This window comes from Bos taurus, chromosome 14 (assembly GCF_002263795.3).
Source record: "Bos taurus isolate L1 Dominette 01449 registration number 42190680 breed Hereford chromosome 14, ARS-UCD2.0, whole genome shotgun sequence".
NCBI lineage: Eukaryota > Metazoa > Chordata > Mammalia > Artiodactyla > Bovidae > Bos > Bos taurus.
The window spans coordinates 30,987,102-31,014,865 of NC_037341.1; the positions used below are offsets into that span (position 1 = coordinate 30,987,102).

At 42.6% G+C, this 27,764-nt stretch overlaps 1 protein-coding gene across 6 annotated transcripts in view; it reads left to right on the top strand.

Annotated features, from left to right (window-relative positions):
* Nucleotides 1-27,764, top strand: part of SGK3 (serum/glucocorticoid regulated kinase family member 3) — a 109,641-nt gene that overhangs the window by 41,667 nt on the left and 40,210 nt on the right. For 2 of the 6 annotated variants that reach the window (XM_005215455.5, XM_015474460.3), the window contains one exon: nucleotides 22,513-22,729. The exons of 1 other annotated variant lie outside the window; for it this stretch is intronic. In XM_005215455.5, coding sequence (XP_005215512.1) covers nucleotides 22,652-22,729 — 78 coding nt within the window. In that variant the 5' untranslated portion in view covers nucleotides 22,513-22,651. Of the gene's footprint in view, nucleotides 1-7,236; nucleotides 7,326-22,512; nucleotides 22,730-27,764 lie in introns of those variants that run through there. 3 more of the 6 variants (XM_005215457.5, NM_001193021.1, XM_059893148.1) reach the window with 3 other exon arrangements.

Below are 27,764 nucleotides of genomic sequence, written 5' to 3' on the forward strand. Positions count from 1 at the left end.
TTCCCACTAAAATATTAAAAAAAAATCTTGAAGGAGCTTGTATTTGAATAATGCCTTGAAAAATCAGTTGGACTTACATATAGAGAGAAATGAAGTCTGTGTTGCATATAAAGGAAAAGGCTTGTTTTGCTTAGAGCACGGAGTGCATGAAGGGGAAGTAAAGGTCATATGATAGTCAAAATATAGAGGATCTAGGAGGCTAAACTGATAAGATCTCATTCAGTCATCATTAAGGTTTTTTTTTAAATTAAAGTGAAATCCATATAACATAAAGGTAACCATTCTAAAGTGTACAATTCAGAGATACTTTATTTACAATGTTTTGCAACCACTACTTCTGTCTAGTTGCAAACATTATCACCACCCTGGAATTAAATCCCATATGCATTAATGAGTTATTGACCAGTCCCTCAGCCCCTAGCAATTACCAGCCTGCTCTCTTTTCCTTTGGACCTGTCTATTCTGAATATTGTATATAAGTGGATTCATTCAGGCTGTAAGTTCTTGTGTCTAACTTCTTTCCCTTAGCATGATGTTTTTGCATTCACCCACCTTATAGCATGCATTGGTGCTTCATTCCTTTTTATGACTGACTAGTACTCCAGTGTTCTTGCCTGGAGAATCCCATGGACGGAGAAGCCTGGTAGGCTGCAGTCCATGGGGTCGCACAGAGTCGGACACGACTGAAGCGACTTAGCAGCGGCAGCAGCAGTATTCCATTGAGTATATGTACCACAGTTTGTCTATGTGGATGGACATTTGGTTGTTTCCATCTTTTGGTTGTTGTGAATAATGCTATTAACATACATGTATAAATATTTGGGTAACTGTTTTCAGTTCTTTGGGATATATATCTAGGTGTGAAACTGCTGGGTCACATGGTAATTCTATATTTAACTTTCTTAAGAACTGCCAAATTGTTTTCCCCAGCAGCTGTACCATTTTACTTTCCTACCAACAATGTATGAGGGCTCCAGTTTATCCACATCCTCACTAACAGTTTCTACTAAGTTGATTATTGGTTATTGTTTTTTATTTTTACCCTAATGCACGTGAAGTAGTATCTCTTTGTAGTTCTGATTTGAATTTTTCTAATGAATAGTGATTGGGCTCCAAAATCACTGCAGATGGTGATTGCAGCCATGAAATTAAAAGATACTTACTCCTTGGAAGGAAAGTTATGACCAACCTAGATAGCATATTCAAAAGCAGAGACATTACTTTGCCAACAAAGGTCCGTCTCGTCAAGACTATGGTTTTTCCTGTGGTCATGTATGGATGTGAGAGTTGGACTGTGAAGAAGGCTGAGCGCCTAAGAATTGATGCTTTTGAACTGTGGTGTTGGAGAAGACTCGTGAGAGTCCCTTGGACTGCAATGAGATCCAACCAGTCCATCCTAAAGGAGATCAGTCCTGGGTGTTGATTGGAAGGACTGATGTTGAAGCTGAAACTCCAATGCTTTGGCCACCTCATGCGAAGAGTTGACTCATTGGAAAAGACCCTGGTGCAGGGAGGGATTGGGGGCCGGAGGAGAAGGGGATGACAGAGGATGAGATGGCTGGATGGCATCACCGACTCGATGGACATGAGTTTGGGTAAACTCTGGGAGATGGTGATGGACAGGGAGGCCTAGTGTGCTACGATTCATGGAGTCGCAAAGAGTCGGACACGACTGAGCAACTGAACTGAACTGTGATGTTGAATATCTTTTTATGTCCTTTTTGGCCATTTATATATCTTCTTAGGAGAAATGTCTATTCAGGCTGTTTGCTGACTTTTTAATTGTGTTATTTATCTTTTTGTTGAGCTGTACAACTTATTTATCCTGGATACTAGACTCTTATCAGATATATGATTTGCAGTTGTATTTTCTCACTCTATAGATTGTCATTTTAATTTCCTGATAATGACCTTTGATTCACAAAAAGTTTTAACTCTTTTTGGCATCATATCTAAGAATTGAAGTCTAATTTACCTATTTTTTCTTTTATTGGTCATGTTTATGGTGTCATATCTAAGAATCCATTGTCAAATCCATTGTCAAATCCAGTGTTGTGAAAATTCACCCCTGTGTTTCCATCTAAGAGTTTTAATAGTTTTTAGTCTTTTAAGTCACTGATCCATCTTCAGTTAATTTTTGCATGTCATGTGAGGGAGGAGTCCAGTTTGATTCTTTTACATGTGAATAGCCAGTTGGCCAAGCATCATATGAAGAGACTATCCTTTTCCCATTGAATCATCTTGGCACTCTTGATGAAAATTAGTGGGCCATGGATGTACAGGTTTATTTATTAACTCCATTCTATTCCAGTGGTCTGTAGCGCTGTCTTTATGCTGAGATCATGCTGTTTTGATCATTATAGCTTTGTGACAAAATTTGAAACCAGTAAGTGTGAGACCTTGTTCAGTATTGCTTTGGCTATATGGCCCCTCTGCAATTCTACGTGAATTTGAGGATCAGTTTTTTCATTTTTGCAAAACAACAAAATTATCAAAGACTCTGAGAACTTAAATGGGAAAGGGAGGGAAGATTTAGGGAGAAGTCCAAGAAGAATCCAAGGTTTTGAATTAGTGTGACTGGGTATGAGGAGGTACTATGAATAAAAAATGATTGAAGGGAAAACCATTAATTGATTCATTTATGAGGGGAGATATTTAGCAGGTAGTTAGAAATTTGGAACTGCAGTTGAGAAAGAGGTAATGATTCAGATAGGCTTCCCAGGTGGCACAGTGGTAAAGAACCTACCTGCCAGTGCAAGAGATGGGGGTTCAATCCCTGGATTGGGAAGATCCCCAAGAGGAGGAAATGGCAACCGGTACCACTGTTCTTGCCTGGAGGATTCCATGGACAGAGGAGCCAGGCAGGCTACAATCCATGGGTCTCAAAGAGTTGGACATGACTGAGTGGGTGTGTGTGCGTGCGCACACACGCACACACACACACACACACAGAGTTACTCTCCAGTACCAAAACAAGACCTTTCTGAATACTCTCCTGATTGAATTGAATTGGGAGGTTTTCTAGTTGGCCTGATGTGAACAGCCACTATTCCTGGCCCTCTGTGAGTGCTCAGTATTGTTCCTTCTGATGCCTCAGTGGCTTGTTCTTTCCTCAACCCTGAGTAAGTTTCCTTCCATGCATGCACTGACCAGCTCTGCTGAATTCTCAAGGAGGACCCTTTGCAGACCTCTGGGATTCTCTGTTGTTTGTCAATCTCCCGACTTTGTCCTGTGAATTCCAGCCATCTTGTTCTCCCTGAACTCACAGCTCCATCTCCTCAGCTCAGGGAATCTGCTGGACTCACCTGTGATTCCCCTTTCCTTTCCATCACCTGTAATTTCTCTGAAGGTTATAAACTGAGGTAAACTCTGTTCACTTCCCATCCCTGAGGGATCACTCTCCTTCACTGCCTAACATGCAATATCTTAAGAACTGCTATTTTATATATGTTGTCTGTTTCCTTGTTGTTGGTTTACATGGGAGGGCAAATATGGCCCTTGTTACTCCATCTTATTCTCTGGATTCAATGGTTTCCCCAAGGCTCTGCTTTTTTTTTTTTTTTTGGCTGCACTTGGGTCTTTGTTGCTTTGCACGGTTTTCTCTAGTTGCGGTTAACGGGGGGCTACACTGTTGTGCTGTGCTGGCTCCTCATTGCTGTGGCTTCTCTTGTTGTGGAGCACAGGCTCTAGATGTGCGGGCTCAGTAGTTGCAGTTCCCTGAGCTCCAGAGCACGGGCTCAATAGTTGTGGCACATGGACTTTGCCTCTCGGCAGCATGTGGGATCTTCCTGGATCAGGGATCGAACCGTGTGCCCTGCCTTGGCAGGCGGGATCACGAGGTAAGTCCCAAGGCTCTGCTCTTAACAGTCACACTCTGAGGAGAGGAAAAGTTCCAAGAGTCTATAATAAATAGCCTCTGGTACAACCACTCTGTAAAATGAAGTGTGACTGTTGTTTAGTCTGCCTGTTTAATACTTCTTAAATCTCTAGAATATTAGAAAGGTTTGCTGTAACTGGTGATTTATAGATTGTTTAGGCCAGACTTCAGAGCTCTGCGGCCTCCCTTAAACACGCCAGTGACATTTTCAAAACACAAGGAGCCATTGATAGATTGCAAATCAGTTTTCACTCTTTTACTTGGTATGGTTCTGCAAACTTGGTTCTGCTTCTACTTGTTTCGTTTGGGTAAGGTTGCAGTGAAGGAAATTTTACTTTCTAAAGATCTTAATAGTACCTAGGGCCCCCTAACACAGGCAGTTTACTGTGAATCGAGGGTTTATTTCTGGAATACTAAAACCTTTTCTAGTCCAACACCAAGAGGTGCTGTGTGATTCTTGTTTATCTTATTCTTGAAAGTTTATTTGAAATTAGAAAGGGAAACTCCTACAGCTTTATTTGCATGAAAAAGAAAAGGCCAGTATTTTAATTATAGCAAGGGAGAGAGAGAACTTACAAAAAACTGAAAATAATCATAATCTGATGAATATATTTTTAAGGACTCACTATAGGGGCTTCCCTGGTAGCTCAGACTGTAAAGCGTCTGCCTACAATGCAGGAGAGCTGGGTTCTATCCCTGGGTTGGGAAGATCCCCTGGAGAAGGAAACGGCAACCCACTCCAGTATTCTTGCCTGGAAAATCCCATGGACTGAGGAGCCTGGTAGGCTACAGTCCATGGGGTCACAAAGAGTCGGACACGGCTGAGCGACTTCACTCACTATAGATACATTGGTCTTTCCAGGTGGCACTAGTGGTAAAGAATCCGCCTGCCAGTGCATGAAACCTAAAAGGCATGGGTTTGATCCCTGGGTTAGGAAGATCCCCTGTGGTGGGCATGGCAACCCACTCCAGGATTCTTGCCTGGAGAATCCCATGGACAGAGGAGCCTGGTGGGCTACAGTCCATGGGGGTCACAAAGAGTTGGACACAACTGAAGCAACTTAGCACACACACATAGGTACATCACTTGTTTGGCCATGGGGTGACAAAGAATGGGTAGGCTACTTTTTATTTTTATGTAGCTCCATGAATCTCAAAGATTTGGTCTTCAAAACAAACAAATCTTATTTAATGATAATTTATTTTCCTGTGTCTTTGATCAGTCACATATAACTGCCCATCAAAGCTTTGGTTGTTGTTGTTTAGTTGCTAAGTTGTGTTCAATTCTTAGACTGTGGACTGTAGACCACTAGGCTCCTCTGTCCATGGTTTAACTTGACGTAATTGTGTAACTTCAGCATTGTATAATTTCAGACAAATACAGAGAATCTTTCTGTGATAGGTAACCTGAATAGCCTAATTGTAGATGAATATATAGTTTCTTTTAGGCTTTTTGAGATATTGAAAATAGCTTTTTCTTTCTGGATTGGCTGGAGCTTGGGGATATTCAGTAAATAGCTTATGGTTTAGTTTTGAAGATAAATATGATAAATAACAGAGAAAACAAAACAAGTAGTTGTTGCTGAGTGCCAAGTGGAGCAGTACAGATTCTAAGCATTGCAGCCATTTTATTACATAGAGAGGTTCCTGAGCTGAGCTATTGTAGTCCTGACAGGTAACTAGGACTGAGGAGAGGTATTCTAAGCAGGGAATAGTGGCTATAAGTGTGCCATGGCAGAAGTGTTGGCTGTTCATTGTGGGTACCATACAGTGAGAAGACAGTCTATCAGACAAATGTGTAGATACACAGAGAGCAGTTGGAGATTGTAGGTGGAAAAAGTAAGTGAGGGTCAGATACAAGATTCTGAGTTCTTTGCATTTGTACTCTGTACAGAGATGACATTGAAAATGAGAGGGGTCATTGAAGAGACCTTGAAATGGAGAAAATCAAGGACCTAGTGACTAGTTGTGCGGATTGAGAAGGAAGAAGCGTCTAAACTTTTGAGCTAGGACCAGAGTGTTACTATTATAACAAATAGAAAAGTCAGAGAGGAGCGCTTCAGTGAAATGATGCCAGAGATCTCTGAGGCTTTTCCTAAAAATTCCCAATTTCTCTGTGTGTCTCCTAACTGGACAGCACCTTTCCCATGGCCCTTCTCCCTTATCATTGAACCTGGCAGGATAAAGTGGAGTGAGGAAGCGTATTTAAGAGATCATGAGGTTTCCAGGCCTAATCACTTCACTTTACAGATAAGGAAATTGAGGACTTCAGATATTGTGACTTCCCTTGAGGCCACACAGCTAGGCTGGCCTCTTGGCACCATTTTCAGAAAATCTTCTAGCAAAGGTTTGTGTATATCATTCCTGTTTGTGACAAAGTGAGTTGTGTGTTTCCCCACCATAATTCAATTAGTTATTGACTTGATTCCCTAAATCGTTTTTTCACCTTCCTAAATCAATTAATAATTAAAATAATTCCTTTCCAGAGATCTGATTTTTTTTTTTTTCTCTTTATCCATACACACCACGGCAAACTTCGAAGTAGTACACAATGGGCATTAATGCCAAACTCGGGTCTGCTCTGTTTAAAGGTTGTTTGAGGGGAGCTGTTTGAAGGGAAAGGGAATGATTAACATTAATTTAAATCTGGAATGATGGTTGGATGGCATCACCGACTCAATGGACGTGAGTTTGAGCAAACTCAGGGAGATGATGAAGGACAGGGAAGCCTGGCGTGCTGCAGTCCATTGGTCGCAAAGAGTTGGAGACGAGTGACTCAGCAACAAATCTGGAGTGAGGATACTTTCTGGGAGTCTTTTCCACAATTTTTAAAACAAGGAGGCTGTGTGATGAAGATAGGTAAAGGAATTGCTTCCTTTCTTTGCCCCTCGAAACCGTTCCCTATGACTTTTCACGCTTGGAACCCAGAATTCGTGTGACTGTCCGAAGAGAATGAGATTAGCCAATGCCCTGAATAAGTGAACTCTTGTTACGTTACGTTGTCTCACCCAGTCCAACACCTTAGCTGGAACCTGGGCAGAGTGCCCTCTCTTCCCTTTCCCAAGCCTCTTTCCTCATCCTACCCCTCAAGGCTGTCTCTCTCCTTTCACCCTTTCCCCCTGCTAGCGTCCCGCCCTTCCTTCCTCGGGGTCGGACAACCCCAGGCCCTCCGGGGCTGCTACCCGCCTAACAGCTCCTCTCGGAAGCTCCGCCCCAGGAGGCTGAGAGGGTGGAGCTGAGTGAGCAAAAGCCCGGCCCCGCTGCGGGTTGGGCGGGGCTGGCGACCGAGACGGCGCCGTTGATAGGTGGGGGCGTGGCTTGCCACGGTGGGGCGGGGAACGCGGAGGGAGCCGGTGGGGGCGGGAGGCGCGGTGTGGAAGCCTGTGGAGTGTGGCGCAGCTGTGGCCGCGCTTCCCGCTCGCCACGCGCTGGGCGTCTGTCTCCGAAGGTAAGCGTGGGCAGGTGGCCCGGCGCCGCGCCGACCCTGTGGAGGCATCCTTGGCGGGCGCGCCAGAGGCAGGTGTGGTTTGGCCGGACGGGTCCCGGTACCACTTCCGCGCGGAGCAGGAGTGCAGGGCGCGGGCGGGCGGCCGGGTGGCGTGAGCCCCGGAAGGGAGGAAGGGAGGGAGACAGGGTCGGGTTCTAGCTTCGGAGCGCGGGTTAACCGCACTAGCTCCGAGCCACGAAACTCTTCCCTCCACCCACCACACAAATCTCGAGAGACCTCAGGTACTGCAGAGACTTTATACTTTGTAATGTACATGTCTAGCTCGTGGTTCAGAAACTGTAGGAGAAACTCGGCAGTGAGCTTACCGGGAGCCTTTATTTTGACTTCGTGTTACAAAGTTTGCAGGAAGAGTGCGGCTGGTAATGGGACTGTTATTTCAGCAAGGACACGGAGGCTTGCACAGGCAGTGGATTGTGGAGATTAAGCGGGCAGGCTTTTGAAGCTGGAATGTTGGGGTTTGAATCTACTTATTAATTATGAAAACCCCGGCAGTTTGCTTAACTTGTCTATGACTTTGTTTTTGCATGCGTATAGTGAGAATAATAATAGATCCAGCATTATAGGATTTTTTTCTGAGGATTAAGTGAGTTACTACTTAGTAGTGTCTGGCTCATGTTAGTCGCTCAGTCGTGTCTGACTCTTTTGAGGCCCCATGGTCTGTCCATGGAATTCTCCAGGCAAGAATTCTGGAATAGGTTGCCATTCTCTTCTCCAGGGTATCTTCCCTACCTAGGGATTGAACGTGGGTCTCCTGCATTGCAGGCATAGTCCACAGTAACTTGAGCCGTTTTATTATGCAATCAGATGGGCATTCATCTTCAAAGAAAAACCTTCCTGCAGAACCATTGCTTGGAGGTTGCTTTGGAACAGTTTTCAAAGACTGAATCCCACTGGAAAAGTTCTCATTACTATTCTGTCGTGCTAGAGATGTGATCCTCTCCCTTCTTCCAAATCAAAACCACTTTCAAATGATACCAAAACCTCAGCATCTTGAGGGTTGTTCTCAAAGAGGCATGAAGAAAGGCAGCACTTTTTCAGTGAGTGTAGCCTTATTTTAAGGAGAAGGCAATGGCACCCCACTCCAGTACTCTTGCCTGGAAAATCCCGTGGATGGAGGAGCCTGGTAGGCTGCAGTCCATGGGGTCGCTAACAGTCGGACACAACTGAGCGACTTCACTTTCACTTTTCACTTTCATGCCTTGGAGAAGGAAATGGCAACCCACTCCAGTGTTCTTGCCTGGAGAATCCCAGGGACGGGGGAGCCTGGTGGGCTGCCATCTATGGGGTCACACAGAGTCGGACACAACTGAAGCGACTTAGCAGCAACTTAGCTTAGCCTCATTTTAAGCACTAAACTCTGGTGCTCAAAAAGAAGTTCATCTCACTTTATACAGAACTTATAAGTCCTACTCCTTTGGGTGGGTACTTATTTATAATATAATTGCAAAATGAAGTAAACCAGAGTACATAAACTAACCATCATCATAAGAATCCTAACTTGCCAGGTTGAAACTCAGTATTGAAAGGAATCTGAAAAATCAGATGGGCTGCCCATCATAGATGAGAATCATACCCAAGGATCCAAAACCAGCAAGTGACAGGGCTTAGACTAGAATTCAGCTCTGCTGAGAAGCAGATTATAAAATCAAAGGATGATATTACTTCTGGTGTTGATGATAGTACTATTTTTATTTTTGACAGTTTTATGGTGCTGTGAATGATTTTTCTCAGCATCATCCTGCTTCATAGCTTAATTGCATGATTCATAATCATTCTTTAGCACCTTTGATTTAAATCACAAGTCTCAGAGTTGCCACATCAATGATTGCTTTGAGAACAAGATGATTGTCTTCAGCTTTGTACAAACATGTTCTAACAGCGCTTTAGTTTTGTTATTTTATACAGCCCTTTTCTCTCATGTAAGGAATGTAAACAGCTAGTGTAAACACATTGACCTTCTAGGCAGTTTATTATCATTGTGTTACTGGTGAAGTTTCCTTGGTTGGGTAAGATAGTTACCAAATGCTAGCGCAAGGAAATCAGACTTGAGTACCAGTCATGAAAGAGATACGTTGCAATTGCTACTAACTTCGAAAGCGTCCTGAAGTGAAATTATTTGGAGATACTGGTCTGTTGCTTGCTGACTGTCCCCTGGCTCCTTGTCGAGTCCACTCCCTCACCTGTAGGTATTTGTTCAGATGTTGCTGTATCAGTCAGACCCTCCTGTTTAAAATCCCATTCAGCCCTACTCTTCCTGTACTATGTATTTGCCTGTCTACTTGTCTGTTATCTGTTGTCTGCCACGAGACGGTAAGTTCCATGAGGACAGGGGTGCTTGCCAGTTGTGTCCACTGCTATTCCCGAAGTGCCTGGCACCAGGGAGGGTCACATGCCGGCATTTCCAGCTAGGACTAGTAATTACTTAAGCCAGTTCACCATTCATTTTGCCATGATCCACCCTCCCCCATTTCTAGTTATTTGTCCTGTTGTGTTAGCCGCTCAGTCGTGTCCAGCTCTTTGTGACCTCTTGGACTGTAGTCCACCAGGCTCCTCTGTCCATGGAATTCTCCAGGCAAGAATACTGGAGTGGGTTGCCATTTCCTTCTTCAGGGGATCTTCCTGACCCAGGGGTCAAACCTGGGTCTCCACATTGCAGGCAGATTCTTTACCGCCTGAGCCACCAGGGAAGCGAAACCTGGAGGCAGTGTTGATTCCTCCTTCTCCCTGGCACTCCATGTGCAGATAATAGCTACTGACTGAGTTCTCTTGTCAGTTTTTCGCAGTCCTGCCATTCCTATTGCTGCCATGTTCCCATGTCTTCATGTCCTCCTGGATTCCATTTTGCCCTCTACACTCAGCTCTACTAGCTCCCTTCTCGTTTGCCTTCACATCCTCACTTGCAGGATAAAATCCAGAGTGAGAAGGCTGGCGCTGAGTTCTCTGTAATGAGATCTCAAATCCACTTTTCAAGCCTGTGTCTCCCACATAGAAGAAAAGTGATTTCCAGCCTATACTTGTAAATGTGAAAGTAAAATAAGGCTTTGATGGTGATTCCCTATAAAATTCCAGGGTTGCCTCACAACAGTTTCTCTTTCTTTTTTTATTAATAAGTAGGTCTTTTCCTCCGGGTGGGCAGGAATTCTGACAAATAGGACTATATGACTGTTACCTGTTTGTCCCGAGGACTTTTGCTGCTGTTTCTAAGTGCCCAGCCTTAAAAACCTCTCACATGTTACTGCTACTGCAGATACCTATATAGGTTTAGTTGGAAAATGTGTTTCCTGTCTCTGAAGTCTAGAGACTTTTATGACTTTTAAAGGACTTGCCACACTCTGATTGTAGTTCTCTGGGCATTTGTCTTTTCTTTTTTGGTACATACAAGGTCCTGGAGGACGGGAGGCATATACACACAAATTCTAGTTACTTTTTTGAGGAAAGCAAGCTATGTACCCACTTAGCTCTTTTTAAAATAAAATAAAGTTCACCTTAATAGGTCTTTAAATCATGAAATATTGAGCCTCAGCGATCATTTCTACAAGGTGGACACTCCAGGAAGAAGGCAAAGGAAGCTCAGTTCTAGAAAAATTTTTAATGCAAGTTACTGAGGTCTGGATTTTTGGAAGGGAGAGCAATAGACCCAACACCCATGTAGGCTGCCAGGCCCAAGTTTAAAAACAAATACACAGACTCACTCAGAAAACCATTAGAACAAGATAGAGTCATGGAGCCATCTGCAGCTTTGGATTTTCTTGTGAAGAGTTATTCCTAAGCTGTATTTTGTATTTGCATCTCTTGACATGAATAATACTGTCTCCCTTTGTTTTCTGAGCTGGAAGACTGAACATTCTTTCTGACCTGCAGAGAGCAGTTTACCTTCTTTTCCTTCATTGTTTCATAAAATGTTTGTGCTTCTTTTGTTGTTTATTTTCTGGATATATACAGAGGATAAATGCCAGAAGCTTTTAAATTCTTCAGAGAAAGGTGATAGATACAAGATTCTTGAATTTGTCTATTGTTGAAGCTTCTGGTTTTATTAAGTCTTCTGTCAGCATTTGGTTTCATATATTTTGCTTCATTTCATTATAAACATGCCCTTGCACATATTCTAGCTGAGTGATTGCTTTTATTTTACTTGTGATTTTTTTATTTCCTAATAGATTAAATCTTATTTACAGAAGTTGTGTAGACATTTCTGCAGTTTAATTTTCTTTCCTTCTCTTTTGCCTCCCAAACCTCAACTGGAGTTTTTCCATTCTAGGGCACTCATGAGCCTAATTTATTTTCTTACAAATATCTTCTAAATTTATTTTACCATTGCTGGGATGAATCTGTAGTTTCTATTGACAGGAAAGAGTTGGTAGGGGAAAAAAATACACATACGTTAAGTCCTAATTTTTGTGGATTTTTAAAATAATTATTTTTGGACTATAGTTGATTTACAGTGTTTTGTTAGTTTCAGGTGTACAGCAAAGTGAGTCAGTTTCACATATACGTATATCTACTCTTTTTTAGATTCTTTTCTCGTATTGGTCCTTACAGAATAATGAGTAGAGTTCCTATGCTGTACAGTAGGTCCTTATTAGTTATCTATTTTATATATAGTAGTGTGTATATGTCATTCCCAATCTCCCAGTTTATCCCCCTTCCCTTCTATAGGTTTGATTTCTACATCTGTGACTCTTTCTGTTTTGTAAAGAAATTCATTTCTACCATTCTTAGAGATTTACATACAGGTGATATCATATGATATTTGTCTTTCTGTGTCTCACTGCACTCAGTATGGCAGTCTCTAGGTCTATCCATATTGCTGCAAATGGCATTACTTCAGTCTTCCTTATGGCTGAGTAATACTCCATTGTGTATTTGTACCACATCTTTATTCACTCCTCTCTTGGAATTTAGGTTGCTTTCATGTCTTAGCTATTGTAAATAATGTTGCAGTGAACATTGGAGTGCATTTATCTTTTTGAATTATGGTTTTCTCCGGATATATGCCCAGGAGTGGGATTGCTGGATCATATAGTCCTATATTTAGTTTTTTAAGAAACGTCCATACTGTTCTCCATAATGTACCAATTTACATTCCCACTAACAATGTAGAAGGGTTCCCTTTTCTTCACACCTTCTCCAGCGTTTATTTTTTGTCGATTTTTTGATGATGGCCATTCTGACGAGTGTGAGGTGATACCTCACTGTAGCTTTGATTTGCATTTCTCTAATAATTATTGATATTGAGGATCTTTTCATGTGTTTATTAGTCATCTGTGTGTCTTCTTTGGAGAGATGTCTGTTTAGATCTGCTGCCCATTTTTTTGATTAGGTTAAGACCTAATTTTTGAAATGTTAAAACTTTAAGGTAAAAATCTGCATCTTTACTAACAACAGCTAATGTGAGGTCAGGATTTAAAGCAAACATACTACAATTTAAATTTAAAGTGTACTATAATTTAAATTTGTAATTGACTGTAAATTTTGTCTTTGGGAAATTTCTTCTAATGTGCTAACCAGTGAAATTTTACTGTCAGAAAAGAACCTTGAAAGCAAATATTTGCTTTGGAGTAAAGTATCCTTTATCACACCGTATAATCATCTGTGTTTACACTGAGTCTTCTTTGTTTATAAAACGCCTTAGTTAAAGGTATTATCAGATAGAATCATTCATGCAAATATTTGAAAGTTGTAGCATAGACTAATTATATATCTGTGGCACTTGGTAAGCACTGTGTAAGTATCTGTTAAATTAAGTAAGTCTATATGTTTTAAGGAAAATTTTATTAAGATACTGTAGTATATTAGTATGTATGGTAATAGAATTGATCTAATGAAAGGGGAGAAATGGGTGATTCTGGAGACTGATGAAGGAATAATGAGGCAGTGGCTGCTTTGAAGATCTTACTTACCTTCTTTAGCAAATTAGAATTCCCAAGTGTTTCTTTCCACCCATTTGTTGAAAGAATAAACAAGCTAATGTATATTGGGGTTTACTGAGTGCATGGTGGTAAAGAAGTCACAAAATTTGCACTATAGTTGGGTCTCAATAAACAAGTCACATGCTATCTTAGATGTAAATGCTAAAATGGAAAGCCCAGGATGATGACAGAAGATTCATTTGGGGAAGGAGCACTTTAGTTAGGGTGATCGTGAAGGCTTGTAGGAGAAAGTGACCATTGAACAAAGGCCTCAATGTGAAGGGCTGAAGAGAAAGCCTTCCATCTAGGCAGACGGGACCCAGCCAGGGACCAGAGACCGGAGTTGGGAACATGCTCAGTGAGTGTGAGCCTTGGAGAGAGGCTGTTCTGATTGGAGTCTAGTGATTGCAGGGTTAAGAGCCCTGGTGCAAGGCAGCTGGAGAGGTAGGAAGTGGTTAGGTCACATGGGTGCTTGTAGGCTGTTGACAGTAATTCAGAGTTTGGATTTTATTCTAAGGGCAGGGGGAAGCAATAGAAAGAGTTTAAGGAAAGGAGTGAAATTATCAGATTTACAGTGACTTTAAAAAATTGCTCTGGCTACTGTGGGAAGAATGGATTGAAATGAGATTAGAAGAGATACAAAGCTGAAGGTGCTCCCAGGACACTCTGCGATGTGATGGTTATCGTTGTCTTTGTGGGGGTTTTTTTGGTTGGTTTTTGTTTTTCTGTGTGGTTTTTTTTTTTTTTTTTTGGAGTTTTGATGCTTCCTTAATCTGAATTCTGCCAACCTCCGCAGTCAGAAGCAGCTTTATCCTAGCCTTCCTAGGGCCTGCGGTGTTTTATTACCACTGCTGGTTCCGTGCCACTTGCCCCTGCACTTTTCTCTTGCCTCATATACACACCCATCTACCTATTTCCCTGCCAATGATCATACTCCCCCAGAGAATCATCTCTGGAAGTGTTCTGGGTGGGAATGTGCTCCCCTCAACAGTGCAAAAGCGTGGGAAGCTGAGAATAGGGCAGGTGTTCTGGTGATCGGGACCCCAAGATAGTGGCTTTGGGAGGCTGATGAGGGTAGAGCAGAGCATTGCTGCTGCAGTTCACATCCTTGCCCTGTCAGTTCTGGAACCAGTGAAGGGACATGTTAGTTGGCATGAGGTTAAGGCCTTCCTCTTTCTCCTAGCAGTTTTGATTTTAGTAGTGGAGAACAAAGGATTGTCAGCAGTCACTTCTGCCTCCTCACTCAGTCCCTTCCTTAAGTATCTAATAAAATGCAACCAGTTTTCAGAAAACCAACAAATTCATGTAACTTTTGTCCAGATTCTGGAACACTCCTATCAAATTGCTGGGTGCAGACTATTCTATATTGTGTCCCCACATTGGATATTGTGCACACTTTATTTCTGATTCTTGTATCACTGTTCTTTATCCAGAAATCAGGATAAAAGGTGTCTCAAATAAGAGTTGCAGTAAGGAAAACTAGGACTGTTTTGTGATTACAGAATGAGAGCGAAATCAAAGAGGAGGGTGGGGTGAGAATTAGAATAAAGTAGGAAAACAGGAAAAGTTGTAACTGATTCATCATGTGTTAGGCTGGGGAGGTTACTATGTATCTTTCATTGGCAGATCCTGTTAGATTTTTCAGTTCTTCTGCAATGAACTTAGTTTATAGATGTGACAAAGAGGTGCTTTGTTTCTGTTGAAACATTTCCAATATATTTGGAGCTGGTAGTCTGTGAGGGGGAAGTAAACAGATTTAGATTATATACTCTTATGTAAACTTTCAATGAAGTAACCAGTTGGCTTGGGGTAAGAATGTCCTAGGAAGCTGCTTTTAATATAGTTTAAAAGCAGACCTACCCACTTGACTTATAGCCTTCTCAGGAGTAATTCCTGCCCTCATCCCCCAATTATTTTTCTTGAATTCTCTAGGTAAATCTCCCTTCCCCAGAGCAATTCTCATACCAGTCCCCAAGCCATGCCCAGGGTCTGCATGAATTTTCTCTTTTCTCTTCCTTCACCGTCTCTGTCAGTTCCCTCCTTTGGATCCTTGTTTCCAAACACACAGTGTCCACTCGTGTTCCTGCTGATGAAGAAAACCTGTAGGTCCTCCAGGCCTGCTCCTTCTGCTCGGAACAGGATCATTATTAAATTCCCGTTGTGCTTTGGTATGAATCACTGACCCCTCTCTGTCGTGTTGAGTTGAGTGGATGCTGATAGTTACGAATGCACCTACCTTGTAATTTTGGGTAGGCCCCATTAGTCAATACTGAACAGTCTCTGTGATTGTGGAAGAAATGAGTTAAGAAGGGCTCTGCTTTTATTGTAGAGGGAAAAGCAGAAGAATCTTCTGACTTTCTTATGAACTGTGTTTTTTTTTTTCTGCTGTCTGAAACAAAGATGGACACAATCCAGGCCAATAATTGCATACAGTGGACAAAAAGGTGAACATGGTGATGAAGGGGGAGAATAAGTCTTAATTAGTATCTGTCTATTTTAATCAATATTTATCCAACATTTTTAATATAACTTGAATTTGGAGATTTCTATCATGAAATTTCATCTTTTTTCATATTTCTGCTTTTCGTAGGCCCACATTTTTTTAAAGTTTTTATTTATTTTTTTAACACCAAAAACATTTGGTATTGGGAGTATAGCCGATTAACGATGTTGTGATAGTTTCAGGTGGACAGGGAAGGGACTAAGCCATACATATACAGGTATCCATTCTCCCCCAAATTCCCCTCCCATCCAGGCTGGCACATAACATTGAGCAGAGTTCCATGTGCTATACAGTAGATCTTTGTTGGTTGTGCATTTTAACTGTAGCAGTGTGTATATGACCATCCCAAACTCCCTAACTATCCCTTCCCCCTGCAACCGTAAGTTCATTTTCTAAGTCTCACAGGCCCAATATTTTAAAAAATTGAATTTATTAATGCTCAAAAAAAATCCTATGATAAGATCTATTTTGGTATTTTCTTTATTTCATAATTTAGCTCTTGATTGTCCTAGTGATGGGACCACCACCACTCACAGCCGGCTCTGTTCCAGGCTTTTGATTAGATGTTGAGGGTGATGGTCTCAGCAGCACTCCCTGTCGCCTCCTGGTGGCAGAGTTGAAAGCTGCTTTTCCTGTGTGCGGCTCTCTTTCTGTAACTCCATGGTTAATGGGCACTTGGTGCTCCATTGCTTTGCCTCCAAAGGTGATTTAGAAGGGATGTGTGCAGCAGAAGTGTAGGAAATTGAGAGGCGGCGTGTGCACACTGGGCTCTTGGTGAGAGCCGTGTTCACATCCCAGTGCTGCCACCCAGAGGTCTGTGAGGATGTGGACCTGGTAGCCTCAGTTTCTTCATCTGTAAAATAGGAATAATGACCCTTGACTTCTTGGGTTGCTGTGAGAAGTAAGCTATGTGTTGGATGTGAACACTTGAAACAGTGCCTGGTGTTAGCACTCAATAAATGTTACTTTCTCAACCTTAACAGTATTGACATTATGGACCAGGTAATTTTTTTTTTTCCTGGCCATGCTGCCCAGCATGTGAGATCTTAGTTCCCTGACTAGGGATTGAACCTGCATCCCCTGCTTTGGAAGTGCAGAGTCTTAACCACTGGATTGCCAGGGACGTCCCTTTTATTTATTATTGTTACTTATTTGTTAATTTTGTTGGGGAGGGGTACCAGGTAACTTTCTGTTGTAGGAGCAATGCAGGATGCATGGCATCATCCTTGACCTGTAGCCACTAGCAGCCCCCCAAACTATGACAACCAAACATGTCTCCATTCGTTGACAGATATCCCCTGCTGAGAACAACCATACATACAACATTTACTAGCTGTGACAGTGTCTTGGCAAAGCATTCTCACCCCTAAGGTCCTCTGAAAGTTCTTTTCTTATCTGACCCACTTTGTTTTGTTATGTTGAACATGTCTGAGTTCATTCATGGTGTCAGGGCTTCCCAGGTGGCTCCGTGGTACAAGAATCCGCCTGCCAATGCAGGACACATAGGAGATGTGGGTTTGATCTCGGTTGGGAAGTTCCCCTGGAGAAGGGAATGGCTACCCACTCCAGTATTCTTGCCTGGAAAATCCCATGGACAGAGGAGCCTGGCAGACTGCAGTCCATAGGATCCCAGAGTGGAAATTGACTGAGCGACTTCACACACACATCTGAACTCAGTCTCCTTAGAACCATGTGACCTCCCTTAGGCAAGCCAGCTGCCCCTGGGAACCAGTCTGCAGGATGATCTTGTGACTCTCCAGCAGAACGAAGGCAGACTGTTTTTCTGTTCCTCTTTGAGAGGCCCTCCATACCTCTGAACCTGCCCCAGAGTTCCAACTTTGATTCTCATGTGAACACATGGCTCTTTGTTCTTTTCTTTCTTAGTGTGGGATTCCTTTTTTTAATTAAACTTTTAATAGTAGAATAGTTTTTTTTTTAACTTACAAAATTGTAACAAAGATAGTAGTACAGAAGTACCCATGTACCCAACATCCATTTTTCCCTATTAATGTTATTATTATCTGGCAGCACCATGCAGAGGATCTTAGCTCCCAGATCAGGGATGGAACCCACGCCTCTGGCAGTGGAAGCACAGAGTTTTAACCCCTGGACTGCCAGGGACGTGCCTAGAGTGAGATTCTTATATCAGTCCTCTTCTCACTCCATTTTATTGAGCTGCCTGGCCATTAGATTTTTAATTGCTTCAGAATTTTAATTGCTTCAGTTTTACAGAATAAATACACCTTAAGTATACAGTCATAGCAAAATTGCTTTTTCAAAATTTTGCTTCTGACCATTTAAAAACGCGTCCATGAACCTTCTTCATTGCTTCCCAGAGGGCTCTTTAGAGCATACATGTGTTGTTGAGGTAGAGTGATCTAAAGGATAATGGTCCTAAAGTCAGACCACTACTGGCTCTAATCCTGACTCCACCGCCTCAGGAGGTTACTTCATCTTTTTATGCTTCGGTTTCTCCTTGGTTTCCTCTCAGTGGAGCTGTTGTGAGGAGCAATCAGGTTAACACATGTAAAGCACAGTCTGGGTTATCATCTTGCTTAGACACTAAATATTAAATATTGTTAGGTTGCAGGTTCGACTCAGCTTAAGGAGAGCCAGTGTGGTATAGCAAATGAATACATATAGATTTGGGGAGTCACAGATTTGAGTTGGAATCACCGGTTTGCTGGATACTAGTGTGGACAAATGATTTGATCTTTGTACGATTTCTTCACAGCAATAATTTCATTATTCTAACTCCCTTTTTCAGAGAAAATTGAGGCAGGCAAGTGTGATATCTTTCAAACATCTGTTCCCATACCTGCCTGGCTTTATAATTTGCAAAATAAATTTGCAGTCTTTAGTTGCAGCATGGGAACTCTTAGTTGTGACACATGGGACCTGGTTCCCTTACCAGGAATCAAACCTGGGCCCCTCTATTGGGAGCTCAGAGTCTTAGCCACTGGACCACCAGGGAAATCCCTGCCTGGCTTTATCTTTAACAAGCCTGAGGATCCATGACGATCTGCGTGCATGTCCCTTTTGTGTGTTCTCAGAGTGTACCATGCATACATCTAAAATCATACTTAACCAACTATCATAAATTCTGTATAACCAACTATCATAAGTTCTGTATTGCTTATCATTCTACCCCATTAGTCAAGTTCCTTGCAGATAGAGTTTTCTCTTTGTCTTTGTGTTGCTTAGTGCGCAATGAAAGCTTAATAAGTATTTGTTGAATGAGGAAATATAAATTCATTTGAAGCAAATTGTAATGTATTTGATCCAGTTTACTGACTGACTGACTGAACAGTGCTAGGTTTCATCATTGCAAATCCTTAAAACAACCTTGTGAAGTAGGCATTGCTAGCTTCATCTGCTAGATTAGAAAAATTGGAACTCCTATCATTTAAACTTATGTAAGGACTCAAGGTAGAAAATTGTGTATTTCATCCCCATAAGAGCTGTGGTCATAGAAGAAAGGGTCTCCCAACAGGAGCTTCGGCCTTAAGAGAGAGAGGAACATAGCAGCGGCCATGCCACAGCCTGCCCAGGAGGGAGCAGGGCGAGGAGACGCATGTCCTGATGCCCTTCTTTCCACCCCATGTCCTGCCAGTGCCTCTCTGGATTAAATCAGCCGGCAGCCAGAGGGCCAGGGAACCTGTGTGGTGCGGGCTCTGGTGGTCACTGTCCTAGGTTATGGAGTGTGGGGTGGAACAGGGTGGAGTCTGAAAAGGAAAACAGAGAACGTCAGTGCAGTCTTCCTCTTTCTGTCCCTTAGCATTCGCTCACACTTGGTGCATAAAGCTTCTGTTCTTGACTCAGGAAACTCAAGGTCCTGTAGTCACTTCAGCCAGTTCATTCATGCTCCCACGTGGAGTCACTGCTAGTGTTCTTCACGTAAGGTGATAGAAAAAAACGAAAATAAAATGCAGCCGCTGTCTGCAGTCTACAGATGCAGTCTCAGCATCTGTAGCTAGTCCTCTGGCTCAAATGGCTCATCATTCCTTTTTTTCTTCTAATACTTACTTTCTGTTCCCCTTACCCTCTGCCTGGTCAGTCATTGTTTACCGGATGTCAAGGGTTGTGCTAGTTTTCTCCAGCAAAAACATCCCATTGGCATCACCATCTGATTAAATTTAGAATCATCCGTAGTCGTGCCCTAAGATCTTTGAGCCAGGTAAACAGACCCGTAAATGTGAGTGTAGTAGGAGTCAACACCCCTGTATCCTTCAGGTTTTTGACAGTGGCACTGGTTTCTGAGCTTCTCCAGGGATGTGATGAAGTTTTCGATTTGCTTTCTTAGTGGGGAGACGGGGGAGAGGTTCAAGGATTCCTTCACCTTTTTTCCACAATGGATTTTATGACACAGAACAGGGAGCCAATTTAGGGATCTGGCCAGTGACTAAGTGTATCTCTTTCCACTAAAATTCTAGGACTAGGAAAATAACCACAGGACAGGCCAGTGCTCCCATTGGACCCACCATGCGATAGATACCAGGGTTGACTTGATCTCTCACCTGCTCTCTGGAGTGAGATGGGTGCTCTGACTGGAGGGCTATGTTTTAGGTTTCCTGGGACTAGAGTCACTTCAGAGCTAGTGTCTGGTAACCTTTGGAAAATCCTCGCTCTTCTCTTTCCCAGTGGCCAGTCACCCTTGTGAATGGCTGCAGGTACTTCTTAAGTAAGGTCTGGAGAAAGCGTGATGGGGTGCACGTGTGGGTATGTCTAGGGCCACAGTAATCTTATGTTTAGATTACCGTGAATGTACTCCCTTATGTGTACCTCAGACTCCTGGTAAAATTGTTGAGATTCTTCACATTTTTTGGTGTAAAGTTGATCTCCTCTCAGAGTGGGCTTTGAACTTCTTTCTGGGCTCTTTTGGCATGTAATTCCCGTTAGGAGGCAGTGAGGGATGGTGGGGCAAAGAGAAATCGTGAAACAATTTGAAAGGGCTTATGGGAGGGGACTTAGGAGGCCGTGTCTCCTCAGAGGGCAGGTCGCTACTTTCAGCTGAGATGTTTGGCCAAATGTGGAGTTAAACACCCTTGTTGTTCAGTTGCTTGGTCGTGTCCGACTCTTTGCGACCCCATGGACTGCAGCATGCCAGACTTCCCTGTCCTTTACCGTCTCCCGGAGCTTGCTCAAGCTCATGTCCGTTGAGTTGGTGATGCCATCAACCATCTCATCCTTTGTTGTCCCTTCACCTCCTGCCTTTAGTCATTCCCAGCATTAGGGTCTTTTCCAATGAATCAGCTCTTCGCATCAGGTGGCCAAAGTATTGGAGCTTCAGCATCAGTCCTTCCAATGAATATTCAGGGTTTATTTCCTTTAGGATTGGCTTGTTTGATCTTCTTACTGTCCAAGGGACTCTCAACAGTCTTCTCCAACACCACAGTTCAAAAGCATTAATTCTTCGGTGCTCAGCTTTCTTTATGGTCCAACTCTCACATCCATACATGACTACTGGAAAAACCATAGCTTTGATTATATGGACCTTTTTTGGCAAAGTAATGTCTGTGCTTTTTAATATGCTGTCTAGGTTTGTCATTGCTTTTCTTCCAAGGAGCAAGCCTCATCTTTATCTGCCCAAGTGCCTGCATCTGTGATTTAGGGTCATTCACTTTTCCAGCTCTTGCCCTCATGTTAGCATAAGAGATTTTACAGCGTTGCATATTTAATTGGTTCTGCAACCCTTGTCATCAAACCATGCCTTGATTTTTACTTGTATCAGATTAGCAGCTGTTAGGGGAAAAGGGCTCATTTAGAACAGCCATAGATTTTCCGCTCATCTATTTGGGAATTCACAGCTTTCAGTTGGTCATTTGTTTTGTGTATATTCTCAGGGACAGTCAGAAGCAGCTACAGTCCAGGTCACTATTTTTGAAATCAACATTTTCATCATATACTTGACCTTATGGCACCTTGCTCACCACTTGTACTTCATCGTGGGACAGGAAGTTTGAATGGTCTTGGTATCACTATGTGCCAGATTGTCAGTTTCCCCTCCCCTCCCTCCATAGTAATGTTATCAGGATATTGATCAAACATGCATTTCATTTTTGAGGGTCAGTTTTCTGGGGTCATTCTTGGTGCATTTACTGGAGTAGAAGGGACTCGAACAAAGGGACTGTTGACTAAGCTGATGGGGGCAGAGGTGAGAGAAGCAACAGGACATGGGGAAGCACCCTTCTCAGTGTTTGGAAGCCGTTACTGCTCCCAGGCTTTCAGCTGTAGCTTGAGAGAGGTCACCTGGTGGGAGCCAGACAGGCCTTGTTTTAAGTCACTTAACCTCTCTGTGTCTCAGTTGCCTCATTTGTAAAATGGGAGTAAATAATTGGTTACTAGACAGGTTCCCAATTGGAAGCAGACTTCACCAGTTCCTCTTGATGCTAGGAACTTAAAAACCACCCTTTGAAAACCCTACTCTCAGTCCATCACAATAGAGTCCTTTCAGGTGAGAGTTAACCCTTGGTCCATAGGAAACGTGGTTGTAAATGCTCCCGGAAATTCTTAGTAGAGAAGAAAGTGGACGATTTAGCTATTGAAAGGGACATAACAGAAACTATGTCTCTAACCTGGGCTGAGACTTAAGATCAAAAGTTAAATTCCTGCAAGAAGAGGGATAAAATGGGTTCTGTGAGCCAGGAATGACAGATCAAGGTATTTTAAAATCATTTTGCTAATCAGTTCTTTTTTTTTTTTTCTGTTGGTTAAGGTTGCATGATGGAGTTTGAACATTACCTCAAGAGGTTTTATGTTTTGGATTAGCTAATTGTGTTTGTCCTCTGCTGACTGTTTCTTTGGACTCGCTTCTTCGTGTCCTTCTGAGGCAATAAACTCAAAGGGATTATACCATGGACTACAAGGAGAGCTGTCCAAGTGTAAGCATCCCCAGCTCTGATGAACACAGAGAGAAAAAGAAGAGGTTTACTGTAAGTATGTAATGTGAAGTTCATGGGACAAAATTGAATGTAGAGAATATTTCCATTTCTGCTTTTCTTCCTGAACCTAGAATGGCTTCCCCTAGACTTGGCAGTTTATCTTTCAAATGATGTGTCCTCCACAGTCTTCTCTGTGTACTGTGATGGAATACAGTTTCCTTTTCAGTGTAGATTTTTGCCTGTTTCCCTATCTCTTCAGAGATGCTTGTGAACTATCCCTTCAGAGATGCTTGTGAACTGTCCGATAGACCCTCTCAATCGAAAATGTGCATACGAGTGGTTCTGTGGCACATACACTTCTCAGGATCTGTGGACTCTGAAAGTCATTGATTCCATGTGAAGAACCACTGTCTTAATTTCCACATATCTTTCTTAAGACATTTGTCATTGTAAGATTTTTTTTTAATGTGGATCATTTTAAAAATATTTATTGAATTTGTTACAATTTTGTTTCTGTTTTATTTTATTTTATTTTTTGGCCCCAAGGCATGTCAGATCTTAGCTCCCTGGCTAGGAATCAAACCCAGATTTCCTGCATTGGAAGGTGCAGTCCTAATCACTGGACTGCCAGGGAGGCCCTGACATTTGTCATTTTCTACCTCATTGAAAAAATATTTAATCTCTTTTTTCACCAGAGAGGCAAAGTCCATTTCTAATTTTACCTTTTATTATCATGGTGGTAACTCAGTGGTAAAGAATACGCCTGCTAATGTAGGAGACACAGGAGATGTGGGTTCAATCCCTGGATGGGAAAGATCCCCTGGAGGAGGAAGTGGCAACCCACTCCAGTATTCTTGCCTGGAGAATCCCATGGACAGAGGAGCCTGGCGGGCTACAGTCCAGGGGGTCACAAAGAGTCAGAAACGACTGCTCAATGTATCACCTTCTCCTCATCAGCTACTATAGGACTTTATAAAGAGCAAGCAATGGGTATTTGGCTGAGTCAGTATATCAGTGACTGCTGTTGGGAAACACTCACTTTTTTATTTAGTGTAATGCCACACTATTAGTATTTAGTCTGGCAGTCTTGTTAGTATATAGAGATCTGCTGTCTTCCTTTTCCTCAAAAACTGTCATTTATCTTGTCTGTAACAGATCTGTTCTTCCTTGTAAGGCCCCACCCACTGAGCACTGTGAAGAAACTCATTTAACCCCATCCTGTTTAACAGTTTGACTGAAAATGTAAGCAGTTCTTTTAAGTAAAAACGCCTAGGCTGTCTTTTTCATTGTGGTCTCTTTCTCTTATGTGAACACATGCTCCTTCTCCAGCTTGGCATCGTGGTTTGTGGCCAGAGAGGTGTCCCCTTTCACAGTGTTTGTTCAGTGGATGACTGACCTCATGGTAGCCTGGCAAATGCCGGCTTTCTTGTCATCCTCTAGATCTTTGCCATTCCAGGTGTAGAGTGACGGGTCTAGTGAATCTCTGGCTGTGGTTGACCTGATCCAACCCTGGGCCTCATGCCTGCATCCACCACTGGCATCCGCCGTTGACGGACTGATCTGTAATCTGTTCTTTGTTGGCTTGGTGAGTGGGGGTGACTGACTGCTGACTTAGCTTCCCCTTGGCCCTGTGGTGGCTGTGGAGCCCACTGAGGCTCTGTGTGCCCTCCACTGCTCCTCACTCAAGTGGTCTGTCCTGGGCTCTGACCACTGGGCAACCTGGCCCCTGCCAGAGTCCACATCACAGGAGGGGTTGAGGAGTTAAACTAAACCCTCTGACCACTCCAGTCTGCCTTCTTAACGAGGTAGGGGCCCCCTAATGGTGGTTTTCTCCCAGAGCCTCAGACAGAGAGCTAGGAACAGCCCTTCCATTTTCTGTTCTCCCTTCCTTAATGAACATGCTTCCACAGCCTGCATGCAAGCCCAGAGCAGAGAGATTGCAGCATGGGTCTGGCCATTTGACTCTCCTCAGACATTGTAGCATTATCTTCAGCGTTTATTCCACATTCATATAAGCCAGTTTTAGAGACATCATGTTGGATTTCTCTGGCGGTCCAGTGGTTAAGAATCCGCTTGCTAATGCAGGGGACAAGATTTTGATGTGTGGTCTGGGAAGATCTCACATGCCTCAACAACTCAGCCCTCTCTCTGGAGCCCACATGCCACAACTACTGAAGCCCATGTGCACTAGAGCCTCTGCTCTGCAACAAGAGTAGCCACCGCAGTGAGAACCCCACGCACCACAACTAGAGAGGAGCCCCCGCTCGCCGTAACTAGAGAGAGCCCGCGCACAGCAATGGAGACCCAGCACAGCCAAAAGTAAATAAATGTTAGAGGAAAAAACCATCATATTGATGTTAAACCAGAGATCAGTATACTTTAGGTAGCAGAGTAGAATGTGCAGTTTTCATTCCTTCCATCTCCTTATTTTTACTTTGGTAAGTTCTCTCCTTCAAGGACAGAACCTCCTGCCGAGTTTGTTGGAAGCTCATCCATAGCAGATACATGCAGTGGGTTATCTCAAGGGTCCTGTTTTTCACGGTAGGAGTATTTCCTTGTCTTCTGTGAAAGGGTGAGGGAGGCCTCTAGCGTCACTCTTACCAGCTATTCCCAGAGCTGTCCCTGGAGTTCTCTGAGGCTCCCTCTAGATCACCTTGTTCACCTCCTCCTATCGGATGCTCAGATGGTACCTTGTCAAAGAGGGACTTTACTGACCACCTGCTATACAATAGCACCTTCACACGTCACCCTGCCCCTTCACACGTCACCCTGCCTCTTTCACACTCTGTCCCACTTACCCTGTTTAGCTTTTTAATAGCAATTATCACCACCTGACATACCTTTAGGTTTATTTATGTGCACTTCTCCTGAACTTGTTCTTTGAAGCAACAACTTCCCTCACTATCACTTCCCTCACTATCACATATCACCATATCTAGATCAGACATGGACATTTAGTAAGTGTTTGTGGCATTGAAGTTGAATGAGAAAGGAGGGTTAAGTTCTTGTGTTTGTTGCTGACCACTGTAGTACAGTCCTCGGTCCTCGACAAGCTTGGTTCTAGTCAGTGCAGATAGACCCCACCCAACCCAGCACAGACTCTGTCCAGCTTCAGCATGTCTGTGTAATACTTGGGAACAAAAATAGACACTGTGTTAACTCTTCAGTAATATTTTTATGAATAGTTCTCATGTGCCTTTTAAATGACTTTATTCAGTTCAGCTTCTCTCAGAAAAATGCACTGCATTCTAGAAAGTCTTGACTTAAACCAAGTCTAAATTATACTTTGATTTATCCACTCAGAGAACTGTCCTTGAGCTTTTTTCTTATGCCAGCTGCTGTTCTAGGCATTGGAGATAAGTGGGTAGCAAGCATGATGGCAGTCCTTGCTCTCAAGGAACTTAAATTCTGGTGCAAGACAAGCAACAAGGAAATCTTTTTTAAAAAAAACTTCATAAGATTTATTGTACTTGGTTTTGTTAAATTCTGTGTATTTTTGCAAATGAGAGTGTCTTTTCAAATTTGAAAGGTTTTTTTATTCACTTGTATTTTATTAGAACTTACTTAGTAAGCTCTTGTTCATAAATCATCCTGCTAATGAGTAACCTCACAGGGCTTTATCTCAGCTCCTATAAATAGAGAGCAGAGCTGCCTCAGCCTGGAACCTAGGTTTGGTTCCAGTCTTGGCTGTACTCGAGTATCCATGGGAAGCCACCTTATCCTGTCAGGAAGTCAGCACAGACAATGTTGTTTGTTCAAGATGCTCATAATCATATAAAGCTAAGTCTCTGATCCTTTGGAAGGAGTCCTGCTTCCAGGCCCATCTGATGCTGACTACCATGGGAGATAAAATCTGTAGTCTGCTTTTAGAAACGTGGCTCTGTTTTGCCGGCACTCTGATTAGGTTCTTCTTCCTCTACTTCTGCACTCTCTCCAAAGGGAGCCATGTCATCTTATAAACAATTCTGACATCTTACCCAACAGCTTCCTGTAAGACAACTGAATGTCCTCTGGGTTAACACCAGAGGTAACACCAAAAAGCTCTCTTACCCTTGCAGCTCATGTAAAGGTGCCTGGATGGTCTTGTTCTCTCTGCCTCACTTATCCAGGTGACTAATGCAGTGGGTTGGCTTCACCTTCCAGGTGAGACTTTGTCCCCTTTCTCATGGGAGGGTATGGCTTTACGTTGTGGGGCCCTTCTTACTGTGGGTCTGTTAATGTGACCTTATCTTTAACAGTACTTCAGAGTTCATACTTCATAAACATACACAGTGTCAGAGAGATCTTTGCTCACAGTATTATCTAACTATGAAGTGGTGAGTGGAGCTTTCCAGTCTCTCATGGGAAAGGAGAGTTTGTGTAAATGCTTGTCTGGCCATCTTCTGAAGTAAATTTTCTGGCCATCTTCTGAAGTAAATGTACTGTGTTATCTACAGACTGTGGACAATTGTATTATAAACATCTCTTCCCCCTAATCTTCACTGTAAAATAGTGAGGTTGATAACCCAAGACATACATCAGTGAGTTTTTCTTCATACACCTAGATACTTGCTGTTTTTAGAAATGATAAAAAGATCTTTGGGGTCCAAATTGTTTTCTCTGTGTTATGTTGAATTATATTCTGAGCCTCTCTGTGGGATGGACTATGAAAGATAATTCTGTATTATAACTGTTGATTTGACTCTTGTTCTAGTGCATAGGAGGTTAGAATATTTAGATTTTAGTCTCACAAGTCTGTGAACTTGGGCAAGTTATTTAACTTCATGGGGCCATCATTTCCTCCTATCTGCAATAGGGGTTGTAATATTTTTTCTGTTTACTTCATAGGGTTGTTGACTCTGGTTATATGAAATTATGTGTGCCTGAAAATGTTAAAACACAGGCAAGAAAGTCATAGGAAATATGAGAATAAAGTCTTGGTTTGAAAAATATTGTGTAAAAGATGCCCTGAAAGGAGGAGAACTAATAACTGAGTATTTACTATGTACCAGGCATCACTTTTGAAAATACTTTATCATTTCAGAGTAGTGGTTACCTTTGGGAAAGAAGAGAGCAATGTCATCTGTTGAAACTGTGTTTTATTCTT